At 33.7% G+C, this 21,685-nt stretch overlaps 1 protein-coding gene across 1 annotated transcript in view; it reads right to left on the bottom strand.

The window, feature by feature from the left end:
- The window catches only part of SERPINI2 (serpin family I member 2), a 30,119-nt gene extending 12,149 nt beyond the window's left edge, over positions 1–17,970 (bottom strand). Inside the window, exons 1-4 of the mRNA XM_081077244.1 lie at positions 17,708–17,970; positions 11,572–11,802; positions 9,942–10,136; positions 9,671–9,863 (exon numbers count right to left, since the gene is read on the bottom strand). Coding sequence (XP_080933370.1) covers positions 9,671–9,863; positions 9,942–10,136; positions 11,572–11,802; positions 17,708–17,954 — 866 coding nt within the window. The 5' untranslated portion in view covers positions 17,955–17,970. The remainder of the gene's footprint in view (positions 1–9,670; positions 9,864–9,941; positions 10,137–11,571; positions 11,803–17,707) is intronic.
- Positions 17,971–21,685: the final 3,715 nt, after the last annotated feature.

The following is a 21,685-nucleotide window of genomic DNA, read 5'->3' as shown; positions in this document are numbered from 1 at the left end:
ACATCAGCCAAATTCCCAGGCAATTCCCGCCCAAGTTGCTTTGTGCCCTGCTGGGCATTTGCCCCTGTGCTCTCTGGTTTGGACATAGACACAACTGCTCAAGCACAGAATCTTTGCTTAGATCATTACTTAGTTAACAGATAGGCCCACATGCGGGGCTAGAAATTAGCTTGAGCAAAGGGTCTAATTAGATCACTGTCTTCATTGCCAAATACTGAACAAGCAAGCTTCTTAATTATAATTTTTCAAAACAATGAACATGCAATGGCAGAAATTTACTGGGCCTTAATTATTTCTTGGTAAAATATTATGCACTTTTGGAAAATGTTAACTCATTCAGAACCCTAGCTAACTGGGAATGGGCACAATATGCATATTAAAATCTACTGATAATAAAAATAGCTTGTCTTATGCCAACTGTGTTCAATTTCTTCCTCTGAACTTCCTGCTAAGAAAAATAATGTGCAGCATGATGGTTTGAGGGTTTTTCTTTTCTTTTCTTTTCTTTTTTCTGTTTGCTGTTTCATTACCACACTCTATTTTTAAATTGAATGGAATATGGGCTTCTAAGAGGTGGAAGATAAATGTTCCACCTATAAATTGGCTAATTTTAGTATAACAGTACAATAATTTTAGGATGATGCTAGGAATACTGCGAGACTTATTACAACTTCTAATAATGCCTGATTTTCACCAAAGTCCCTTAAGTAACAGTCCTGCTCAGAATATAGTCCAATGGAACTCACAGTAATAGAAACACATTTAACCATTTAATCAAAGTAAACTCTGCAACCAATTTCTAATTATCCATAATTACTGGAGCAATGAATAGCCACATGTGAAGTAGTACTTCCATGTGTTAGGCACTTAATATAGATTATAGTTTTTAATCTTCACAAAAATCCTATGATGTTAGCATTATTATTCCCATTAACATATTTTTAAAAGGGAGGGTTGAGGAGGTTGATTTTCAGATTCAAGGTCAAGATAGGAGACAGAGCCAAGATTCAAACCTTGGTCCTTTTGAAGTGAAAGTTAATGTACTAACATCTATGGCCATCTAATAAAAGTTAATTAACAATCATTATATATATATATGTATATATATATATACATATACATATATAATATCAATTGTGTACCTTTTCCAAATTTTGCGTCTGAATGTTTATTCTAGAGGTAGTTCATTTCCCCTTTTCCTTGACCTTCCTGTAAAATTTGTCAACAGAATACAGCTCAATGGTAAAAGATTGAGTAGGAAGAGGACTGGATAGACAATTAACAACTAAAAAATCATGAAATGAGTATCTATTTGCTAACAAGACAGCAACTCACTGTCAAATGCAACCATTGTGCTTAAAGGGGTCTTACGCAGGTAAAAGCTGCAGAAAATGAAAGAAAACAATTCAGAATTCCCGTCCTGAGATGGATCCAATCCTGTGCTGCAGGCCTGACGGTGGATTGGTGGTGTTCCTTCATTTTTCTTTATACACAGGACTCTTGTTCTTGTTTAATGAAAAAAAAGTCTTGGATGGTTCTCCCTTGGGGTCCGTATTCTTATTATTTGGAATCCCAGTTTAGATAAAGTGGATTTGAGTCCACATTGGAATGTTCTGTCTTGGAACCAACCAAACCAAATCTTAAAGCTGCACACAAGAATGAAAATATAATGCAATCCTTGACAGTGGTGGCCCTGGACTATCATGTAAGTACATAGTAGTTTCTGTTCACTTTCTAACCAGTTATTTCAGAGAGAGGAGAGAGAGAGAGAGAGAGAGAGAGAGAGAGAGAGACAGAGACAGAGACAGAGACAGAGACAGAGACAGAGAGAGACAGAGAGAGACAGAGAGAGAATGTGTGATATACTCTATTAGCTACAAAGGCTGGATTAAAAATGCTTTCTGTCAGATATGAAACACGTGGACAATGTTCAATGTAAACTTGGGATTCCAATTTGTATCAGTGTCCAATAGGTTAAGGAAAATCAACATTTTGTAACCAACTACTAGTGCAGTTGGTCATGACACAGCTATTCTCATACCCAGCCTTGTTTTCCCTGAGTTCACTTTCACCCGCACATAGGCCACATTCACCCACTTAGAAATCCACAGCTGGCGAAGCCTGGGGTAGATTTCTAGCCCAGCAAGAAGATGATACTTTGTGTCCTATGGGAGGCATTAGCTATTTGCAAAAGTCGCCTGGCACTGCTGCCCCACATCTTTTATATTGCTGCTCGTTCTGCCATTGATTATTTCCTCTGCTCTGTGCTCTCCCTCATGTTGTCCCCACATTACACCTATTTTCTGACTTTGCCATTTGTTAGCTGTATAACCACAAGCAAGGTATTTACCTGTCTGCACCTCCTCTGTAACCTGAGTATAAAAATAGATCACTCTCGATTTGTTGTGGGGAATAAATGAGACATGGTGAAGAGAAGTAGCTAGGAGAGTGTAGGTACTGTAAGAGATAATAAATGTTAACACTGAGAGAGGATAATCCTAAAAATAATAGTAAAATGTAGTATCAAGTACTAAAACTTTTATGCAGATTATTTATTTAACCCTCACAATAACCATAAGAGGGATGTATTATCATTATCCCGTTTAATAACAAAAGAAAAATCTTAGGTAAGGTAATAAAAACTATACAGTGAGTGAGAAGGTAGCAAAATTCTTAGTCGTCAATATTATGTTCTATTTTCCATGATCTGGTTCTAACAGTTGATAAAAGATACAGTGAGATGCCACAACAGTCAATATTGTTTAGAGAACTCTTCTCAGACTATGGCTATTGTTTAGCTATTACTATACTTTTGAATAGAACTTTAGTATTTAACAAATTTAAAGACCTGGGCAACCAAAAATTCAGTGACAACTACAAAGCCTCCCCCAAGGAAAATACACATATGACCTTTTAGGTATAAACTTGCTAATAATTTCAAGGGCTTCAAGGACTGTAAAGCTTGCCCCAGAACTCTTCAGAAGTCCATGGTGCCCAGTTAAGGATGCTACAAAAGAATAAGAAATCACAGTCGTATCATTTTCCTAGTAAGTCAAACTTAGAACCTCAAAACAATCTATTCCATTTTCACCCATATCTAGTCAGTCACACGCCAATGTCTTTCTACTTCCCCAGCTCCTTACTATTCGCAGGGAGGCTGCTTCTTTTAAACCCTCTGAATTATTGTGTCTGAATTATTGAAGTGGTTTCTTAACTGTTCTGTTGGGCTTCAATCTTTCCTTCTTTAACACATTCTGAACATAAGTACTATTTAGATTAAAGCAGCAAATGTTCATTGAACAGCTGCTATTTTTTAGATGCATACTTTGGGCTGGGATCACAGAAAGGAAATATTTATAGCTTCTGACCTCAACAAATTTACAGTCCAATGAGAAAGACAAACAAATAATTTTAATATAACTGCTCTGCAGAAATAAACACAAGGTACCCGGAGAACTTTTCCCAGAAAGGGAGAGATCAGAAAACTTTCTAAAACCCAAACTTGGTTTTAAGGACCATTAGGAGTTATCCAGAAAAATGGGGATGGTGGGGGAGAATGAGGAAAAAAGTTTAAACAACTTATCCAGCACGAACAAAGGCATTGTGACTACCAAATACATCTATCTAAAACACTGACTTAATTATTACACTATCCTACTTGGAAATTTTCAATAATTTCTCATCGCATCTGAGATTTATTCCTGTTGATTTTTAAAAGCTCAATTCAAGGCTTTCCTCTTTCATGAAGCCTTTGTTTACAGTTCCAGTTTCTGTGCTTCTTCCTTCTCTCCTCTCTTTTTTCGTGAACCTCCTGGTGCTTACTGGTTGTACCATTCTTTTAGTATTTACTCTATACTACCGGATATTGTTAATAAATTTCTTGTACAAATCTTGCACCACTCCACCTAAGTAGTAACCATCTCATCAACAGGGATTATGTGTATCACTTTGTAACTGTCCTAGTTCCTTGTCTACAGTGGTCCCAATTTATCTGTACTTTTGAACAGGACATACATTTTCTAATAAGTAGCAAACTAATAACACCATAAATCGATGTGCTAATAGATATGAGAACTTATCCCATCACCCAACACTTAGTTGAATGTCAATCAATTAATTGTGGAGGGATTCAGTTTCCTTATCTGTGAAATATAAGATATAACCAAGTCAGACTATAGAACGACAGTATTTAGTATTAAAATATACATGCTAAATGCTTTAAAATTTTTAAGTGCTATATAGATGAAAGTTACTTGCTTATTTACTTGCTTACTTACATGTACTAAATGATCACTTTTTTCCACATATGTAATCATAAAAACATATTCTCAGAATGTTTCTTATAAACAGAAGAATCTAATACCAAGCAAGTTGTGTGTTAGACTCTTCAATCTGAGGATGTTTGACTATTAAGATGCTGACAGGATCCCATACTGCATTTAGACAAAGTGACATGATTATTTTAGTTGCTATCCAACTGCAGGATAATGCCCCAAATTAGGTATCTGGTATGTTACAGATAATAAACATTAGAAATCACCTTAGTATTTTTAGACTATACTCTAGCTTGTTGGCCTTGATTCTAAACTACTCATACATCAAAGAAGGGAAAGTGTTTCTTAAACAGTAACTATAATCTAAATAGTCAGTGACGTGTTCCTTTCTATTGTTGCTTATATGCAAGCATTCTTAGATTATTTTTTTTTCCCTTTAGCATTTACTAAATCGCACCTTATAATCTGACCTTATTTGAAAATTGGGTCATGGCAGATGTAATTAGTTAGGTTGAGGTCATACTGGAATAGAGAAGGCCCTTAATCTAACATGACCTGTGTCCTTATAAGAAAGGAGAATGTTACATGAAGAGAGATGACCATATGATAACAGAGGCAAAGATTGGAGTGGTGCATGTACAAGCAGAGGAATAGTCAGGATAAAGGCCACCACAAGAAGATACGGCGAGGCAAGGAAGGACTCGACATTGAGTCTCAGAGAGGGCATGGTGCAGCAGACACTTTGACTTTGGACTTCCAGACTCCAGAATTGTGAGAAAATGAACTTCTCTTGTTTTAAACCACCATTTTGTAGTAATTTGTTACAACAGCTTTAAGAAACTAATATACCTGATTAAACTGTTTCAGTTTTACCAAAATGTTCAATTGTCAGTTTGAAACCATAATGCATTCATTCAGATATAAAAGAACCACCTCAATGAATAATAAAATGTAAACTTGTCAGTCTACACAAAAGTATTTATTGAGCCTGTATAGTTTTCCCTCTTCTGTACCGAACAGATTTTAAGGGGATATTTTTCTGTTGTCAGAAAAGTATTCATTTTGGGGAAAATCCATTTCAGAACTTTCAATCCATAATGCTTAGGGAATTTAATTCAACAAATGTGTCCTAAAAAACTAAAATTGTTTGTGAACTTAACACATAAGGGAATTCTTCCTTTAAGAAACTGGAAGACTAATACTTTTATAGAGAGATGTTAATACATTTTAAATGCAATGTTTTATTAATGTGATTGAATAATTGATAACAAAATTTTCAGTCCTGTGAATTTAAAAAAAAATCATTTTTATTTCTCTAGTGAGAAGTTTCCAGGAAAATGGTTGATGTCCTATTTTTCATTGTGCTGCACATAAAGGAAGGAGGAACAGCTCAATCAGAATCCTCAGAGGGAATGAATTAAAGAGTGACGAGAAAGTTGAATTCTGATTTTTGAGATATGTAAAATTAGATAAAAGAAAGTAACAGAATCTTTCTTTGAAAATATTTGTATGGCTTAATTCAACAATATTCATTTAGCACATACTATGTACCATGAAATGTGCTAGGGACTACAGAAACCAAAATGAAGGAGACATACCCCCTGTCCTAGAGCTCACATCTTAATAGAATTGACAAGAATGTGAGCAAGAAGTGAAAAAGCAGTGTACTGACTGCTATAATGTAAATTCACACACAACGTTCAAGAAATAAAGATAAGGAATTGTTGATTCTAATTGTCCATGCTGATGAAATCTACATGTTGATGAAATCTCTGAGAACAGTTCAATTGTGAGGAAACCTTGAAGAATGAATGATAATTTACTGGTTGGACACCATGAAGAAGGGTCTATGCGACAAGAGAGGATAAGAGTAAGAGAAATTTAGAAATCAGAAGACTTTCTAGTTTGGTACTGGCTGGGTAGTGATCCTCTTAACAAAAAAAGAAAAATAGCCATCACTTATTTAGCATGTTCTATTTGCCAAACTTTGTGCTATGAATAGAAGTATGTAATAAGGTACTTAATTAAACTACCACTAAATTAAAAAAATAATTGTGGTCGAAATTGTTTGGAAAAAGGGGGGTACAGCTGCCAACTAATGTTTCTGTTCCCATATAATTGAAGATTCAAATTCACCTGTAAAGTCAAAAGGTGTTCATTTGTTTTGCAAAAGCTTTTCATTATGCAAATAGAACCAGTAACATGAAGATAGAGAAATTTGAGATGATGAGGCTGTAATATATTTGACATGACATGAAAACATCATTTCATTGTGGGTTGAAATCTACTGCTATAGATTCTTATCATGACTGGGAAGCTGACCTTAGAGAGGATGGGAGAAAAATCTGTGATATCTTCTTTATATGCTGAGAAAAGTTGGAGAACTCTGGAGCCTGGGTAGGACTGAGATGGGAAAAACACCCCTTTTCAGTGAGAGTGGGCTCTGATACTATGATAATGGCAGGCTAACAACAGCAATGAACAGGATTACAAAAAAAATGGTACAAAAAAATAAAAAATAAAAAGCCTATACTCCAGGAATACCCATCCCTGGCACCTGGTTTGAAATTACCTTGTAAGCCCCTCTTATTAAGAATAAACTTCCAGTAAAGTTTGGTTAAACACTCAAGTTGTTCTTATTTGTATTAGTTTGCCAAAGCCAACTATTTAACAAATTACCATAAACTAGGTGCTTTAAATAGCAGACATTTATTATCTCACAGTTGTAGAAGCAAGAAGTCCAAAATGTGGCTAACTGATTTCTTCTCAGGGCTGTGCAAGGAAGATTTGGTCCAGGCCTCTTTCCTTGGCTTATAGACAGCCATCTTCTTCCTACACATCTTCACTGACTGTTTCCTCTATGTGTATCTCTATATCCAAATTTCTCCTTTGTATATAGACTCCACCCATATTGGATTAGAGCCCACTCTAATGACTTCACTAAGTCTCTCTCCAAATGAGGTCACATTCTGAGTTAGGGATTTAACATATTAATTTAAAAGAGACATAATTCAACCCATAACAGTTGTTCTTAGAGAAATTTTTTTAAAAAGTCTATGTCTACACTTTGGGAGAAGTTTTAAGAAAAGCGTGGCCACAGTTTGGAGAAGCTGATAATAAGGCCAAACAGTTTGGAAAAGCTGTTCTGGATGGATTTGTGACTGTGAAATATTCCTGTAGGGATTCCTAAAATGTTGCAGAAGAGAATTCTGGTGAAAAAAATTTTATTTCCTGTTGTCAATTGAGTTTGGGATGTATGCATCATTCTCTAGACATTTGTTATCTAGGCTGATGAAGCTGGGGACACTTATGGTTACAGGTATCATTACCCTCATTTTACACTAATAAAAACACAACTCAGGATACCGTAGTCATGTGACACTCCTAAGAGCTCAATGATAGTACAGGGCATAGTCCATTTTCAAACTCAGGATTTTTTGGACCCAAACAATGATCTTTCCAGAGAGAGAGAGAGATGAGGGAAGAAAAACTGAAAATAAACAAATTAATTCAAAAAAATTTTACTGCTATTATTACAAGGTAAACTATCTGTCACATACACCATTATATCCCAATGTTAAGCACATGATAGTTGCTACAAAAGAACACTCCTTGAAAGACTGAATAACATTCAGGTAGAGATATACAGATGATACGGAATAGGAAAAGGGGTTGGGGAGGAGATTCAGATTTAGATACATAAATAAAAGAGAGAGTAAGAAGAGGACATTTTCTGAAGATGAAACTCTGGTAAATATTGTTTGTGAACAGAAACAAAAAAATGTAAGTCATGGAGCAAGTAAATTTGACAGAGAGATCAAAAAATAAATACAAGTGTGTAGTGCCACAGGGTTAAAGAAAGATTTTTAAGAAAAATAGGATGGTTAATAATATTTGTATCAAGATCCCAGAGTTCGAGTGAGAAAGACACATCTTTCTCCAGGGCATTAAAGAAAGTAGAGAAAGAGATTACAAAGAATTGTACATATTTAGTGGTTACCAGAGGGTAAGGGGAGCGGGGGGGTGGGGTGGGAGATGAGGGTAAGGGGGATCAAATATATGGTGATGGAAGGAGAACTGACTCTGATTGGTGAACACACAATGGGATTTATAAATGATGTAATACAGAATTGTACACCTGAAATCTATGTAATTTTGCTAACAATTATCACCCCAGTAATTTTTTTGAAAAAAGAAGAATTGTACATATTTTGAGGTGAAGAGTAAAGAGGTGAGTTTGCTTGATGTTATGTTTTCTTTAAGGAACAGAAAGTTGAGACATATGTTGAGAGTAAAAGATATCAGCATAAAGTAGTACATTAAGAATAGAGGTAATGTTTTGGTATTGTGTGGGGTTTTGATGTGGTGTGGGTACTAGAAAAGAAAGTTCTCTGAAGATCAACAAGGAGTTCCAAGCTCCAGCCTTGGTGAGACCAGAAGTGATTGCTTTCTGGGTTTTGGTAAACACAATCAGTAGTTGTGGAGGAGGAGTGGCTTTTCGTGTAGACTCAGGATTGACAATGGTTGGGGAGGGAATTAGAGAGGGGCACAGACAAGGTGACAAAACCATTAAAACTGATGACAGTATGATTAAAATGCCTGACCGGGTCCTGGCTAAGTGGAAAAGGAGAGAAAGACCAGGAGGTGTGAGAGACCAAGGGCCTGGAAGAGAGGCGGACAGACCATGCAGGCCTTGAGCATTAAGAAAATTTAAAAATAAAAGAACAAATATAATGTGTTAGACATCTGTCTCTTTTTAAAAATTCAGGTAGAGTGTGAACTGACTTATTTGGGCACCAGACTCTCTGAAGTTTCTCTTGTCTCCTAGAAGCATGATATTAAGAAATTAGTGTTTATAACTACTGTCTCCTGAGATATGCCTTTGCGTATTCCATTTTGCATTAACTATCTAAAACTGACCATAGAATTCTATTTATAATTCCATGACTGTTAGAGAACTGTCTGTCAAATGTGACTTAATGTAGCTTTTAATTGTATAGTATCATAAGTATTTTAGGGTTTTATTTTCCTTAAACACAATAGAAGATAAATATTTTAAATTCCAATCAGGAAAAAAAAATTAGAAAAAAACAAATTTGTACAATAAAAAGAATAATAATTCCTTTTAATGCCTGCATTCTAGTTTGAAGACTTACATTTCTTCATTTCTTTCAGGGACTACGGAGCTCTTAAATTTAGTCTCCCTTATGGCAAAGCAATGCTGGTGATGTTTAGACCTGCTTTTGTATCCATAATATGTAGTAATACTTCCAAATGCATTTTCTTTTCATTTTTGTCAATAGACTTTTCAAGCATTTGTTCTCATTCATCTGGTTATTCAAATTCCTCCATAAGTAAAAACATGAGAACTAGAATAATAAAATGGCATTACCAACCTAGGAAGGCTTATTTCTACTTCCTCTTCTTGCATCTCTGAGAACCATTTGAAGATTTGATGAGCAGTAATTAGTTTTTCCATTTCTTCTATATTTATCTCTTCTGCAGGAAGTATAATGATTAAACTAAACTCATCACCTTTATAAGGTAATTCCAAAACCTGATAGTTCATGGAGGATTCAGAAAAATAACCTGGAATAGAGAATTAAAATGTTAAATGTACTTGGTAATCCCCAAAGTCATGCTTTAGAGTGTGCTTTCTCATATTACCATATTTTGTCCTCAAAAGAGCCTTCATCATTGGGATTTTAACTGCTGCACCATCTTTCTTAGTGAAATTCATCAGCTGTGTGTCCTCTTTTCTGAATTTTTGTTTCCAATCCCCCTTGAAATAAATAGCATTCACCAGGACAAGCCGAGTCAGAGGGCCAAATTCTTCCTCTGAAAACATGTCTTTAATTTTTCCTGTGAAGGGGGTAGAGGAGGAGATAGGAAGAAATATGCAATAGTGATTCAGTAAAAGTGCTTTAAATAGAATTAAAACAAAAATTTCTTTTGCAGATCAGTTATAAACAGGGTGCTTCATCATCTAAACGTAGCAATTTTGAGAGCAAAGGGGAGCACTATTAAAAATTTTATTTAGAAACGGGTGCAAATGTGTTTCACTAGGAAACAGGAGATAGGGGATTATCTTAGGCAAATTTGGACAGACCTAGTAATGAACTCTCTTTAGTGAGTTTTTTCTTTTAAATCATTTTTCAGTCAGAAAGAACAGAAACTAAATATCTCTTCCTGCATATTTATTGGTATTTTTTAAACTTTATTTCAAGGTTCTTCAGTAGGACAATTAGAATCAATACTTTAATGGTAAATTCAAACTTGATACTCTTGCAGCTGCAGCCACTGACCATTGGGAAGAGACAAGTATATAACTGGTAGTATGATTTACTTCTCCTGAAAAAAAACACTTTCCTATTTCTATGTCCAGTGAGCATTTCAAAGTTGTGAGACAAAAGCGTGATTGGGTGCCTGGGGTCTGTCTAGGGATGTTCTCATTTTGTATCCTATTAATAGGACTTTCCTGTGAACACAGCTCACAACACCGTCTCACATTTTCTACTATGGTTCTCCATATGAGGCTTCCCATAAATAAAATAGTAGCATCTTACACCATCTTACACTGTTACAATATTTTTGTAGCAGAATGAATAAGCAAAGAAACAGACTACTGTTAATCGAGGACCAGATATATTTTTGTCATTTCGCATACATTATTATGAAACTTTCTAATAATCCTGAAATTTTCATAACATTCCCATTTTAAATAGGGCATAACTTAGAACTTGTTAAGGTTTGAACCCATCTGTATGATGTTAAGCTTATGTTCTTTCTACCATACCATCCCACAGCCCCTTTGGAATTTGTGCTAGCTTGTATTTAATTTAAAGTTAAGATTACCATGTTTACGATAGGACTATCAACATTTATTATTAAACATTAACACATCCAACTAAGATGTGTTAATTATTTATAGAATATGTGGGAAAGAAAACATTTGGGATCGACAGATCTAACTTTTATCTGGCCAAATATATTATTCCTACTGCCGTACTTTAGAACACTTACCAGTAAACAAAAATTACTATTAAAATACTTCCATTAAGAATTCTACAGCCGTCTCGCAAAAAAGAGAGAGAACCTCTGTGCTTTTCAAAACAGCTTACAATTTCTTTTGTTTTTTAAAATTTAGTATTACTTTGAATAATAGGGAAGTAAAATAGGAGATTTAATCCCTCTGAGACAGTTTAGTGGGAAAATATTCAACCATTCTTTACTTTAGGTATTAAAAAAACATGAATACAATGTCAAATAATGATGTTATGAAAATGAGAAACTTTACCATTTGTTTTGCTTTCTACCCAGGTACTTATTGTCTCTGCACAAGCCTTTGCATCCTGAAAATTCACCAGTTTTAAGGCACTCTGAAAAAATTCCTCGTTGCCATGGAGATACTGTTCTTTCACAGTGAATCCTTCTTGAAGGTAGAGGGCACTGGCAAGATTAAATGTAAATTCTTGTTTTTTCTCCGAGGTGGCAGAGAAAAATGACTTCAGCACAGAAAATTCTTCTCCTAAAAAATAATTATAATGTACACTGACAAATCAAACAACATAAAAACAACAGATTTTCAGCTTTGCTTCTAAGCAATATGATTCATATCATCATTTTTTGCAGTCATGTATAATTAACAATCTTTTATAATTTAGTATCAATATTTTAAGCATGTGTCTATCTCCCACAGAATATATATTTTCTGGACAAATCAGCTTTTACATAGAAAAAAAATGTCCATGTAAGTTTGAAATTTGTCAAAAACAAGAATATGCATTTAAATAGTATGAAGGAAATTCGTTCTTTATAGTCAAATTTAGCTTATTCTTAGTTGTTGGAACTTATTTTTAGAATTTCATTCTCTCTATAACATGTGATTTTTATGAAACAGGAATGTTAATGTCTGCTGATAGGGTTATGACAGTGATGAGCAATCCTTTTCAATATTATTTTTATTTCAGCTTAAGACAGAATTGCTCTTATAAGCAACTGCACCGGTCCAAGGTTTGAAATTTACGAAGCAACCCTAGAATCATCTCTTTAACTGCATAAGTTTCAGAATTGCATATTTCAGGTTCATGAATCTATATACTTTGGCTATCTACATGAACAATAAAAATATTTAACTATCCAAACTATAACCATTAGCCAGATGAGTCCATCAGAGTCACCTAAGGCTCACTGTTGGGCTATTATTTACTTATCATCAGATTATTCTGACCACAGTGTTGTCAGAAAGTATAAAAAAAATATGGTAAATGCTGAGCTGAGTGCCATCCAATAGAAAGGCAGGGATCTTCAATACGGGAAGCAGCACTTTGAACCTTAGTAACAGTGTGTGACAACTTTCAACTTGTTAGATGCAGTCAGTCAGGTGTGAGCTACGGTTGAGAGAAGGTGTGTTTTAAAATATGCCATAAATCATGGATCATGAACAATGCATTAACACAAAATGGGCAAATGGTTTCATCCTCCATCATGACAACATTCCATGTCACACATCACTTCTGGTATATGGCAATTTCTGTCAAATAAAAACATTATGGTGTGTCCTCATCCACCTTTGTCACTGTCTCTGGCACCATGCGACTTCTGGCTCTTCCCCAAAGTCAAAATGACTATGAAAGATAAATGTTTTGAATTGATTCAAGACATCGAGGCAGCTACGACAGTACAACTCACTGAAGACACTCACTAAAGAGGACTTCTAGAACTGCTTCAGAAAGTGGCAAGAATGATGGCATAAGTGTGGTCAAAGCCAGGGGGAGTATTTTGAGTGGTATTAATGGCAATGTGTCTTTTAATTTAAACATTCACTGTATTTTTTGATCACACCTCATATGTGTCTATGAGAGAATTCAGCTCTGAACTTTACTCAGTGGCTTTGTGTTCATTAGCAAAGGGTACAGACAATTTTCATTCCCTTCTGGCTTAATCCTGGAACTCAGTCAGTTAGTCTGGGATCTATATTTCAAATCAAAGATTTACTTGGGGCCATTATCATATTTTCAGTTAAATACTGAAAATACCACTTTTATAACTTTAAAGTTGATTATATGCAATTAATTTCTATTGAAGAAAAATAAATGGTTTATCATGGTAAGGTGCCCATTGAATAAAGAGATATAAAAAAGTATTACTGAGAGAAACTTGCTACTCAGTGTCTATTAGAAATAAGGCATGCATGTGTATGTGTGTGTGTGTGTCTGTGTGTGTGTAAACACTTTCTCAGAGAGCAAGCAGCCCATAGGGCATCTCCGTGCAAATAAGAACAGATGCCCTCACTGGAGTGCTAAGGCCCGTAGTCTCACATCTTACCCCACTGAATAGAGGCTACATTTCAGTCCCCAATGATCTCTTTGTCCCATCACTCTTGTGTAAGTATAACTTGCACAACTATATAAGAGGTTCTGGAAAGTATACTGCATTGTATTTCATATTATGATTCTTCATTCATGAGACATAGGCACAAGACATAAAAGATTTTAGATACAAAAATTTCCTTCTATATGATTGGATACGAAGGGTTTCAGTAATTCTTTACAACCCTGGAATTCCTTACATAAGGAAGGGAAGAAAGTTAATCTATTTTACTTTTTCATACAATGATTTCAGATGCGATCATTTCTTGCTATTTGAAGTCAAGAGAAATATCTCAATGCCCAGGAGGCTACAAAGAAGACTTCCTGAGTGAAGTCATTAGAACTTCTCTAAAATAGAGTCAGAAATAATGTGGCAAACATTGAAACCAGTTTTCAGGAGCTTGTAACATAGGAACATTTTTAAAGGAATGGGAAAGTAAAGGAGAGGGGAAGAAAAATTAGTCACAACTCATTTGTCAGAGCAAATAGATTTATATCATGTCTTAAGGTCTAAGACTATGTGACAATCAGCTGACCTTTGACAAATCGCTGTACTCAGAAGTCAATGAAAAATATCACCAACTAGCACAAGTTGGGAGGAGAATATAAAGTTATCTGCTTTATAAATTTGATTTAATTTATAGATTCATAATCTCTTGTAGCACAGATCAAAAAGAATACATATACATGGCTGCCTATAGTTAATGAGAATAAGTTTATTTAATTTCCTACATTAGAGCCATGGAAAACCGACAGATCATGGAGTGAATGTGACTTTTGGTTTGACTGTACCAGACCTCCAGAAACTGCTCTAAAATTCAGTACATGTTTACTTCTCCTGCTATGAAGGGTACAAAGACCAATTTCGTATGCAGTGTGAGAAATCCAAAGATGAAAACTAAGGCCGTCATAGGATTAGAGATGATTTTAGCCAAAGGGTCCATATAAATCATCTCATCCAAATTCATCTTTTTATAGTGAGGATTCTAAAATCCAGAGAGATACAGTAACTTGAGATGTGCCAAATCACAAGATCATTTGATTGCAGAGCTGAGTCAGGAATTCATGTCCAGTTCTCTTTCCATAACCATCTTGGAATAAAGAAGCACCTTCAATTTAGCCTTTGCTTAGTAAGCAGCATTATTAGATGCCAAGGAAAATACAGCATTATCAGAGGCTCAGTAAACTAGAGAAGGTAAGTTCTGAACAGATGTTTTAGCAATGGGGGAAAGAAGGGGAACTGATACTGAGAATACCAGGGGGGTGGGACACCAAGAGTTGTGTGCCTATCTGTAGAATAAGCCAGCTGTTAATGTGAAACAGATTTCCAGCAGAAAAAAGTAAAATATAGACTGATTCAACAGAATGTATCTTTGGACAATCAGTGGGAATTGAAGGCAGAGCTAGGACTAACATAAATTGGAGACACTCACCTTGCGCATAAAATTTAAAAAGATGCTATCAAACTCAGTAATCAAGATAAATAATATTTTATTGCAACATATATACTGGGGGTGCCAAAAATATATATACAAGTGTACATTTTGGTCAACGTTACTCAAGCAGTAGTTCACTGTAATCAAAAGTGTCTGGATGCTGATGGTAACCACTTTGAGCACCTCTTGTAATTGCAGAAGTCAAACATGACCTGTATTCATCTTTTGTTATTGGTATATATTGAGGATTACAATTTCAATACAGTTTTCCTTTCTTAAAATGTGTATACATTGTTTTGGCACCCTCTGCATTTTAAAAATCAGTATTAACGGAAATCCATGATGAACAAAATACGAAAACTTTAAATAAAGGCAAGATCATTATTACTGATTTTTCTTTTTTTCTTGGGTTCCAATATGGCTCTGCCAAACACTAACTTCTTCTGATCTGTCACACCCTTCATTCTACCCTTAGTGCTATTTTGCTCTTCTTTCTCCAGACCCCCTGAACATTTTCTCCATCCTGTTGCACATTCACTCTGTTCCCTCCCTTAACTCTGTGTTTCCTTTTTCTGTATTCCTTAGTGTCCCCTTCTTTTTTTTTTTTTTCCAGAGTTTCTTTTTCAAATCTTCTCCATTGTTGGCTAGTCTTTCTTTTCTTTTTGCAGTTATCTTTCATCTGTATCTCCCTTAAGAGAGCATAATAGAAAGCAAGTTTGGTAAATTTTGTTATCTGTGTCAAAATGTTAATGTGAAATTATCTATATGTACTCTTCTAAGGAAAACATGGATATTTTCATTATTGCTCATGTGATCTATAACCCTCAGTGAATTATTTTTGGAATAGTTCTGGGCAAGTTACTTAATCTTTCTTTGCCTCAGTGTCCGCATCTGTACAGCAGGCTTATGTCTACTTCACAGAGTAATTATGAATATTAAATGAAATCATGTACATAAAGCACATAAAACAGTGACTATGACACTATATACTTGAAAGTGACATCATTATCATTATGATTATTTCATTCACAACTTAGAGTTATTAAGACGTGTTTCTATACGAGATGAAATCCATTTAAAGTAATTTAGATTTCAGAGGCTCTAATTTTACTAATTTATCATGGATTCAACTTTACATATCTTCATAAACGTTCTATTACTTTTCAAAGCAGTATCATAGGACTGAAATGTTTCTGGGACTGTATAGTGGGATTTGCTGAAATTAATATAGACAGTGAAGACTAAATCTGGAACACGGTGGCTTCATTTTCCATTATTCACGTAGGGAAACTCTTGCAATGAATTTCATTATCACCAACTTTTTTTCTGTATAAAATTGCCTTTATTTAAAGTAACACAAGTAAAACCTTGTAAAGAAAAACAAATTCCTACATATAACTAATCTGCACTAAGACAAACGTATTGAAATTAGTTATAGTGAATAAATTCCCAAATCAAAAACCTGGATGTTTCCTCTGATGTTCAGGATGGATTATCTAACAGAGATGTAAAAGTGAGAAATTAAAATTATTATGGAAATTGAGAACACAGAAGAGTCAGAAAAATAGACAACCACCCCTTCAAATGGAATGCCAGCACTAAAGCTTCTACACAGTATCTCAGATGAACCTTTGGGAGACTCCAAAACAACAACCACTCGCACTCAAAAAGGCCTCTGAAGGGCTATATAAAGGCTTTTTATCCCCAAAATTTTCTTTAAAAACTATTAACCAAATAAGCTTTTAAAATATATACCTCAATGCTTTTTCTTGATCTGATTTAAGTGAAAAAGTTAAATTTTACTTAGAAAATTAATTTTAAAAAGCTAACAAAACAGAGATGTACATTAAGATTTCTGGGTGAGTGTACTCACCAAAGCATTTTTATAAAAAAAGTATTGGAAGCAAACTAATAAAGAAGGATTAAGTAAGTTATGGCATTTCCATAAGAGGTAGTAAAATACAACAATTAAAAATTGTATTCTGAAGTAGTTGCATGATATGAGAAAATGATCACAACATAGTAAGTGATGTGGAAGAATATCTGTGTATATACATATGTGGGTACATCCAGACGATGCCAAAAATGTATACACATTTTAAGAAAGGAAAACTGTATTGAAACTATAATACTCAATGTATACCAAAAGATGAATACACATCATGTTTGACTTCTGCAATTACAAGAGGTGCTCAGAGTGGTTACCATCAGCATCCAGACACTGCTGATTACAGCAAACTTCTGCTGGAGCAATGCTGACCAAAGTATCCACTTGTATACATTTTTTGGCACCCCTGGTATACGTACAAACACACACATACAACATAACCTCAATTAATTAAAACTGGCTAACTTAGAGTAGAAGAAAATATACAGATATACACATAATTTTATATCTGTATAAAATTAATTTCTTAAACTATTTTGGCAGCATATTCATTATGAAATGATTATACATGAATAAATATCATTTACATTTACAATTCTCCATTTTACTATAATTTTAAACTTTCTATAATATTTTTAATTTATTAAAGTTCTATGACCCTGAACTTCTCTCTAATATTTAAAAAATAAATTTGACTAGATCTTATCCAATATAAATAATCATATGTTAAAATCTCACCAGTTGAGGTGTCCTGAAATTTTAAAGTTTGTCTTATCTGCTGTTGTGCTTTTCCTTTTGCTCCCAGTTGTACCATTCCAAGAACCAAAGTTGTTCCAAGGGGGGAGAATATAATGTTGTTCTTATGAGATGAACAAATAGCTTGATAAAGATCCACTGCAAATTCAGTATGTCTTTGAGCCAAGGATCTTGAGGCTTGACTTCCAGAAAAAGTCAATAGGAGACTCCACAACAAGATCTTATCCATTTTGACCTCTGTGCATTAATTAAAAATATATTAGTTTTCAAAACTAATAAATATATTAGTTGTACCATATAAAAAACTAAACAGAAAACTTTCTACCTATTAGAATTTTCTGTCTTATTAGGACAAATTACCACAAGAAGACTCTAATACCAGTTTTCAGACTACGCATCATCTATTAGAGAAATAGGCCATAAGCTAATGGTCTCTTTTTATAGTCCTTCAAGAACCAGTCCAAAATATAGAGCAATTTTTTAAAATATCAAAGGATAAATTATAATTCTGGCACATAATAATTAGTAATAATATACCTAAATAGCTATATGATCTTTTTCTTATCTTTTCCTGTGCTTTTAAATGGGATAACTGTAACTCTGATATCAAGAGAACCCTCTGTCCAGACTACTCCAGAAGGGTTAATAGATCAAAAAAGAGAAACGGAATAAAAAAATGAACACACTCCTTTATGATTTGGGACCTATAACATTATGAAGTTAATGTATTCTAAATTGATTAAGTAATCTGGCTTTTTACAATAGGAATTCTCACACTTTATGAAATGTATAGGGCAAAATACCCCCAAACCCACATGTACCTTTCCAAAGAGAGAAAAGAAACAAAATTACAACTAAATATAAATGGTACAGCTATAACAAAAGAACAGAGCATTAAAAAAAAAATCAAAGAATAACTTGACAAACAACAAATATAAGAAAACTTCAATTGAAAACTATAACCGATTCACAACAACACAAATGACACCCTATTAAAATACTCTCCACTAACACTGCAGGAAATTCAACCCAAATTACATCTTGAACAGAATGAATTTTGCAATTTTACCAAAGACTTGTGGAATACTACACTCTAAAGGACTCATACATTTTAGCAACACTAATTTTACCTTACAGATAACACACTTTAGTAACCCTTAACAACCCACAGTTTAATGTTATTAGGAAGTAACCTTTCATTGGAGGTAAAGATGAAAGCCTTCAAAATAATGTATTGTGAGCCTTAAAGAAATGAAGAACTATAATGCACACCATTAGGAAGGTCACCATGACCAACGAATGGGTTAAGAATCACAAAAATCACTCTTACATATAAAGATTACTAATAGTCAAACATTCTCCAAAACTGAGCTGTGGAGTCATTATCTAGATATTTCAAATTGTTTTCTAATATATGAAGTTAAATCTATTTGTCTAGATATACAAGTTGCAAAGGAAAATGTAATCCAAATATAATCCAAATTTAATTAAAAACAATTGTTAGAAAATAGTGTTTTGATAAACTACAAATACAAATATATATATATGCTATCAAGCAAATGTTTTACTGAGGATTAAATTAGAATATAAGATTGTAAACAGCAGCACAACAATAGTAAAAGCTAATGAATCAGAGAAGTTATACATGCAAAATAAATTTCTGTATATCATTTTCTAATATATTCTATATCTCAGAAAATTTCTGCCCAAATGTTGGTTTGTAGATATATAGTCAAAATGTTATCAGTACTTTTAAGTCATCAAGTGGCACTCCATTAGGTACATCTTTATGTATTTAGTCTGTGTTAGAATAATAAATAATATTACATAATAATATTAAATAAAATACATAATTTTTACTTATAGTAAAACCTGGAAGTTTTCCTCTCATCATTATTAACAACGTCAATACTTAAAATGTGCATTATTTGAGCATCTGTTTATTCTAGAATATTTCTAGACACTTAATGAATTATAAGTGCATACAAAAAATTGGTTTTAAAAATTCACTTACCTCATTGGCTTTTGGATTGTATCTCATCAGAAATCACAAAGTACTGATGAACTAAACAACCTGACGAATAGTTCTACAAGAATTTGATATTTAAATTTATGACATCTTTTAAGGAGAATAAAGAGTAATATGCTAATCTGATAAATTTAAACAATATCTACCAAAGTTCATTGGAATGTATTCCTATTCTATTAAATACTCAGGGTCAATATTATAGCACATATACTATATTCAAAATCTATTTAATTTTAAGATACTTACCCCAAATTTGCTTCTGAGTATTCACGGTAATGTTATAACTAAAATATGCCTTCTGGGAAACACTAGTACATGGAATACCTGATCGGTCAAGGCCAACTCTGTTTATCTTGAACACTGCTTGATTAATTCCTCTAAAACCAAAGCAGGTGTTCACCACATTTGTATAAGAGGACTCACATGATCAGGTTAATTACCAGTGATGAAATATCGAAGAATCGAGAGAGAAAACAATAATAGAATTTTAAAAGATCATTAAGTTTGTATTATTATCTCATCCATTATTTCACTTCTTTTATTAGTAGAAACTGAATTTGAAAGAATGTGCCTGTGCTTGTAAATTTGCTAATAATTAGTTCTTTTTGTTTCTCACAGGACTCCCATATCAGATTACCAATGTATTCCATCATAAATATTTCAGAATGCCTATGAGAAAAATAAAGCTAAATCAAGTCCAGAGACAAATTACTGGACTTGATTTAGAGACAAATTACTGCTGCAGCATTCTCAACAATTTATCAAATTATACAATAGTCAAAGGAATTTCCTGTGGATATAAGGCCCATTTGAATCCTTCAGAAAAAAACTGGATATTGAAGAAATATAATATTTATGTTGAATAAAAAAGACCAGATTAAGATTATTGATTTATCAAATTATATCAAGATAATACTATTCAACATAAGGAATTTGATAATAAACATAGGTTTTACTTTTATGTGATTTTTAAATTTTACACCGTTTCGTCTACAGACAGTTCATTAATAAAAAAATATATCATTGCATCATTGAATGGGTTTTGATGTCATTGTTCTAGTTCAAATCAATCACGTCAGTGGCAATCAGCTATTAAACACATTAGATTATTTGTTAGTGGCCTCTGATAAGAGAAATGAAAATTTAGTTCTAGACTCAGAGATACAGAAATAAACTGATGGTTTCCAGAGCAAAGGAATGTTGGAGAGCTGGGTGGAAAAGGGGAAGGAATTAAGAAATACAAATTTGTAGTTACAAAATAGTCACAGGGATATAAAGTACAGCATAGAGAATATCATCAATAACGTTGCAACGACAATGTATAGTGCCAAGTGGGTACTAGACTAATCGGGGGGAATCACTGCACAAATTACATAAATGTCTAGCCATTATGCTGTACACCTGAAACTAATATGAAGTGATACTGAAAGTCAACTGTAACTGAAAAAACAAAATAATTTAAGCTTTAAAAAGCATGCTCCAATTACAATTAAGCAAGTATTCACTATTGATTACTAAATGTAATATTGTTTCTGATAAATTCATTAAAAAGAAATAAAGTGAATGTAGATACCTTTAAAAGGAATTATTTTTGAAATACTTTTTCAAGGACCCTGTTAACAATTTTCAGTCCTAGTAGGGCTATAGCTTAATAAGAGGCCTGAGTAGCCTGATGACTGTTATTGGCCATAATCTCCTAATTTACCACAATTCTTTTTTTTTTTTTTTCAGTTAAAGTGTATTGGTGTGACAATGGTTAGTAAAGTTACATTGGTTTCAGGTGTACAATTCTGTAATACATCATCTACATATCACATTTTGTGATATATATCGCATGCACCATCCAGAATAAGTCAGACAGAAAAAGTTGAGAACCATATGATTTCACTGATATGTGGGATATAAAACTGAAAACAACAAAGGAAAAACAC

This window comes from Rhinolophus hipposideros, assembly GCF_964194185.1.
Source record: "Rhinolophus hipposideros genome assembly, chromosome: 2".
NCBI classification, from domain to species: Eukaryota; Metazoa; Chordata; class Mammalia; order Chiroptera; family Rhinolophidae; genus Rhinolophus; species Rhinolophus hipposideros.
Note: the sequence above shows the minus strand (reverse complement) of the source record. Positions and strands in the feature narration are given on the sequence as shown.